We start from the raw sequence: 5,844 nt of genomic DNA on the forward strand, positions 1-5,844 counted from the left end.
GCACATAGTGTAAAAGTGCTTTGAGTGGTCGGAAGACTAGAAAGGAGCTATACAAGTACAGGTCCATTTACCATTTACCATTTACCAAAATAAACCTGCCAGAGATGAAATTTTATATGTATACGCAGCTTGAAAAGTTGACTCAAGCATTGATATTGATGGGCAATGCAGTGATATCATCACTCTGCATCCCTGCAGATGTTTGGCGCAGCGTTGGCAGCGAGGAGGAAACGCTTCAAACTCCTGCACAGTGCTGTCATTGCTCGGGGCCTCCTGCGCCTTCATGGGCTCACTGTCTGCTGGACCAGTAGCCGAGTGAGTACTCATCAATATTCATCTATGTGTTAATCAATACCTTCTTCAGTGGCCTCCATCAATACTTTCTTCAACAGTACTCCAATATTATACTTGAGTAAAAGTACTTTACTTGGAAAACTGTATTAGTTAAGAAGAGAGAGTTAAGTAGAAGAATTGTACAAAAATTACCCTTTATTTATTTTTAAACCCTCAAATTATCCCTTGTGCCCTCTCTCCTTGTCTTCTCTTTCCTCTGAGCAGCATGTAGAGATTTGAGATGTCCTCAGTGAGGAGGAACCTGGTTAAAGGGTCAAGTTTAAACAGAGATACATCTGTAGTTTTATTTTGTAGGACACAGGAGAAGTGAAACAATTTCCTGTCTGTAGTTTTATTTTGGAAGATTTTCAGAAGTTCCACATCGATGTGTCTCTGGTGTCTGAGCACGTTCAGTGTGTCCTTCCAGCCTCTGTGGTCATCAGCAACATCAGCACAGGAAGCCGCACCATCCTGCATATGAACAGGTGTGAGCAGGTGTGTGTGTGTGTGTCTCTAACATCTCTCTATTTCAGGAACGTTGTCATCATGGATCACCTCTGACCGTCCTGTTCTTCCAATGAGAACACAGTTTTCAGTCTGTGGTTTTATTTTGTAGGAAAGAGTTACATGAAGCAGTTTCCTGTCTCTCTCTCTGTCAGTTTCATCATGGCTGACTTCTTGCGGTGTAAGATCGATGTCTCAGCGGTGGTTTGGCAGGGCAAAGGGCAAACTCCCTGTGCGTGTTGTGTGGTTTGTCCATCCAGCGGCTCTCGAACCGTCGTTCTCTCTGACATGTAAGATGACCTAATGACTGGAGGGCGTCACACAGCGTTCACTGAACACCTTTTTATTGATGAGACCTTCTTACCTCAGTGTGTCATCTCTCGTATAAATCAGTCCATCAGCAGCATCTAGATATCTACCTTTAAAACCCCATTTAAAATATTATAATATAAAATAATATAATATAATGTAATATGAGACAACAAGTAGATAGCAGCTGTTCTAGAGTGAATAACCCAAAGTTTATAGAAAACAATATAATATTGTTATAATATAAAATTGTGAATAAGTCGTTAATGTGGCTAATGCTATTATGGCTAAGATTAGTGTAGCCAATGCTAATATGGCTAATGCTAATATGATTAATATTAATGCGGATAATGCTAATGGGGCAAATATTAATTTGGCTAATGTTAATGTTGCTTTTGTTGAAGCAGCTAACCATCAGGGCTGTCTTTACTCACTGATAGCAGAAGATAAGGTCTCCCTTTCTCAGATTAATCTGATTACATGTCGATTAATTGTACTTAAAATGAGTTTCTGCTCATCAATTAAAGTTAAAAGTAAAGTTCTATGAACTCAGACTCATTTCCTCGTTGTGGAAATCTGAAGGTCCACCCTCGTGGTGTAAACTCGACCTGCCTGGATAAATCAAATTTACTGAAGTGTTTTGTGAACGCTGTTTGACAAACTTGAAGGAGGCATGAACACCTGATCCTGAACTAATCTGATCCTGATCCTGATCGTGTTAAGATCCACTGCAGAGCTAGGCATCAAGGTCCTGAACCTGAATCGATCCATCAATCAGATTGGGTGGAGGTCTAAGACATGGGTGTATATTGTATTATATTGTATTATATTATATTAGCAGCTTGGTGACGACGGCAAAAGAAAACATTGTTTTAAAAGGCAGAAACCTCGGATAGACCACGGCTCTAGGTGGGAGAGAGAGACAGAGAGACAAGGTTAGGGTTAGAATTGTATTAGGTTAGGGTTAGTATGGGTTAGGGTTTGGGTTAGGGCTTACAGACTGTAAAAGCTCTGTGTGTTTCTGAAATTGATCCGTTTATCAGATGCCGTTCTGGCTTACCTTTAGACACATCTAAAGCTCATTTATCTGTATGGACTCTATGCTAAGCTTGGCTAATAGTATGGGCCTCCCTGTAGTGGACTCTGAAATCAGATTTAAAGGAACAGTCCAAAATTCTACTGAGTGACGCAGTGCCAGTTTGTTTACTGGGCTTCATCACAAACTCGTCAGCTTGAGTCTCTGCAGTGGTTTATGGGTAAATCATCATCACTGATTCATTTAATTTCTTGGATTTTTAATTCAAACACATTTATGCTAAAATAAGATTAAACACCTTCAGTAATGTTTAATTCCCTAAATGTCTTCTGTAGATAAAACAAATTTTCTGCTGATGGGTTTGGATTTCAATTCTTCACTCTCACAGGGTGTGGCTGTGGCTCAGAGGTAGAGCAGGTCATCTACTAATCAGAAGGTTTCCAGTTTGATTCCCTTCTCCTCTGGCTGCATGTCGAAGTGTCCTTGAGGAAGATACTGAACCCCAAATTGCTCCCGATGCTGGGTGAATGTGACATGTACTGGTCAGGAAGACTAGAAAAGCGCTATATAAGTACAGACCATTTACAGTCTGTAACAAACAATAACATTTAATTGTTTGATGGTGACTGTTGGGTTTTAAACAAATGATTCAGATAATCAGATTTTGTATTTAAATGATGAAAGACTTCTATATCTTGAGTCCCGGACGAATGCTGGAGGTGTTTCAGGATTTTCTTCCTGCGTTAATTTATAAAGTCTGACCTCACTTACTGTCCATCAGGAACCTTCCTGACATCACAGCAGAGGATTTCTCCAAAGTTGACCTCCATCATTTCAACTGGATCCACTGGGAGGTGAGCAATGCTCAGAAAAACTGGAACTAGCAGAGTAATCCAACAAAACCAGACTAAACCAGACTAATCTGACTAAACCAGACTAATCTGACTAAACCAGACTAATCTGACTAAACTAGACTAAACTAACTAACCCTTCCTCCATCTAAATTGAACCTGTGAAACATTTATTTAAAACCAGAATAAAATCAACATTTTAATTTACAAACTTTATTAGACTGTACAGTTTGTACAGAATATAGTAATATTATTATTGTCATGTTGTTTAACTCCTGCAGGGCCGAAATGCTGAAGAACAGGTGAAGATGATCCAGCAGGTGGTGATGTATAACAACACGTTGCCAAAGCAACAAAGAATCACTGTCTCCGTGGAGATAGAGAAGACCAGAGAGCCACTGTATCAGCTGTTTTCTCGCGGTGATGTGGTAGGTTTTGTGTGTGTTTGTATGCATTTGTGTGCGTTTGTGTGTGTTTGTGTGTGTGCGTTTGTGTGTGTGCGTTTGTGTATGCGCGTTTGTGTATGCATGTGTTTGTGTGTGTGTGTGTGGTGTGTGTGTGGTGTGTGTGTGTTGTAGGTGTGATGCGGTGTGTGTGTGTGTGTAACTCGGTGTGTTTGATCTTGTGTTTTCAGGTGTTTGTCAGTAAAGATGTCGCTCGTCACTTCGGTTTCCTGACAGCCGAAGCAGCTCTGAAAGGACTCTACAGTCGGGTTAAACAGGGGTGAGTGGAGGTCAAATCTCTCTCTCTCTCTATCTCTCTCTGTCTAGTCTTTCAGTTCAAAGGAATTTCATTGGAATTTATTGTTGGGTTGATTGTGTCCCATGTGTCCAATGGTTTTCTTTGGGTTTTGTTCTGATGTGATTCCTGTCTGGGGGCTCTGTTTGTGTTTGAGTCCCTGGACCAGCTGGCTAAGGGGGCTTCTCTTTAGGTTTTGAACTGGATTCAGAGGATAGATTTCAGAATTTGGCATGCAGAGTCTCACTTTGGTTTTTGTGCATCTTGGTTAGCGAGTGGGCGGACCCCAGACCTCGCAACTTCAAAGAGAAATAGGTTCTATAATGGAGTCTAGTATTTGAATTGGGACGATGATGTTCCCTTTGATACCGTAAAGAGCTCTTCCTTCCTTATGAATCAGGTCGTTCACTGCTTTGGTGAAGTATCCTGTGGGGCTGATATTTAGGCCAAGGTAGGAATAGTTTTTTGTATGTTCTAGAGCAGGGCAGTCTCAGACCTCAACCTCCCTTTAGCTTCACTCAATACCTGGATTTCTATGTTATCACAATTATATTATTTGTTCTCAGATACTCAACAGTTGAGCCATAAAAGTCAAATTAAATCAAAGGCTTTTGTTTTATTTGTTTGTGGTCTGTTTTAATGATTTAGTAAAAAGCTAATTTGGGATTTGCTCTGGATGGTATTTTAAGTTACAAGCCTGTGGTTTTTGATCCTACAGATTATTTCTCTCTCTCTGACCTGTCTTTCTTTCAGGGCTGTCCTCATATGTGCCTGGGCAGAAAAAGGAGCGGATGCTTTGGGTCCTGACGGTTTGCTCATTCATTCAGACGCTTTTCCTCCTGAAACTGTTGTTGATACTCTCGGAGCCGGAGACACTTTCAACGCTGCTGTCATCTACACACTGTCCAATGGTGAGGCATTAGTTTAATTTGACTTTATTAGCAGTTATGCGACCAAAAGAACAGTATATAAATACAACCATAATTCGAATGAAGTTGTGAAAAATACAGCTTTACTTTTGAAACATACATTTATTCAAAAAGTTACATTTGATATATTGATGTTTGAAAAGGATTCACTAGGGCGCCTGATTAGCTCAGTCAGTAGAGCTGGTGACCCATGTACTGAGGCTGAGTCCTTGCTGCAGCAGCCCATGGTTCGAACCCGATCTGCGGCTGTGATTTTATGTCAAGCAGATCAAAATCAATGCTGAAATAACGACATCATGATGGCGATTGGAAAGTCTTAATTCACTTTGTCAGGCTGTCTGCAAAATGACAAGCAAAGAACTTTTAAAATACTTATTTTCTGAATAGAGTTTATTGGATCAGGGCTATACTAACTTAGTTCATAGTAGTTATTTCATAATTTATTGTATTATAATCTGGTTCAATACTTTTCCAGATCATTTTGTGAAAATACTGCATTCCTTACACTTATGCACATTTGAACTATTGCATATTTTGAACTTGATATGAATTTCCATTTCCCTGCAATAAGTGTTCAATTTACTGTTGATATTGTTCTTTTGTATTCTGTCATCATATGAACCCTTGTTGCACAATAAATATAAGCTTGAACTCTGAACCTGTCCCGATTCTGAGGCTGAACCCAAAAGCAGACTGAGACTGGTAGTAGTGAACACAAAGTCTTTATTTCTTTGGTGAGATGAAGGGTGATCTGGAAGCTGGCTGAAGTCTGGGGTTGGGGTCCAGGGGTGAAGTTAGTAGAGGTAAACCGGTGTGGAGAGCTGGCAGGCAAATCTGATGGCAGAGGAAACCGTAACAAGAATTTGGTAGCAGGCTGGCAATCTAAAGACTACACTGGCAACTAGCTCAAAGGAGCTGAAGCGAGGCACACAACATACTGTGTGCGGCGCAACAATCCGGCAGGGATTGGATGTCAGCCAGGATTCTTATAGAAGTGAGGGGCAGTCTTGATTGAAAGCAGGTGTGCTTGATTGTGGGTGACCAGCAGGTGAGTGGAGACAGAGAGCGAGGGGGAGGGGGGGAAGGGAACAAGCAGACAGACAAACCCAACAAGCACACCTCACTCACACTAAGGTAGAAAACC

At 40.9% G+C, this 5,844-nt stretch overlaps 1 protein-coding gene across 3 annotated transcripts in view; it reads left to right on the top strand.

Annotated features, from left to right (window-relative positions):
- Positions 1-198: 198 nt before the first annotated feature.
- khk (ketohexokinase) overlaps positions 199-5,844 on the top strand; it is a gene marked incomplete at its 5' end in the record, with an annotated part of 6,394 nt that continues 748 nt past the window's right edge. Inside the window, 6 exon segments of one of the 3 annotated variants that reach the window (XM_035661844.1) lie at positions 199-315; positions 684-818; positions 2,964-3,036; positions 3,315-3,461; positions 3,668-3,756; positions 4,525-4,682. In XM_035661844.1, coding sequence (XP_035517737.1) covers positions 199-315; positions 684-818; positions 2,964-3,036; positions 3,315-3,461; positions 3,668-3,756; positions 4,525-4,682 — 719 coding nt within the window. 3 annotated transcript variants of the gene reach the window in all.

Source organism: Morone saxatilis, unplaced genomic scaffold (assembly GCF_004916995.1).
Source record: "Morone saxatilis isolate NCDOM2014 unplaced genomic scaffold, NCSU_SB_2.0 Contig18, whole genome shotgun sequence".
NCBI classification, from domain to species: domain Eukaryota; kingdom Metazoa; phylum Chordata; class Actinopteri; family Moronidae; genus Morone; species Morone saxatilis.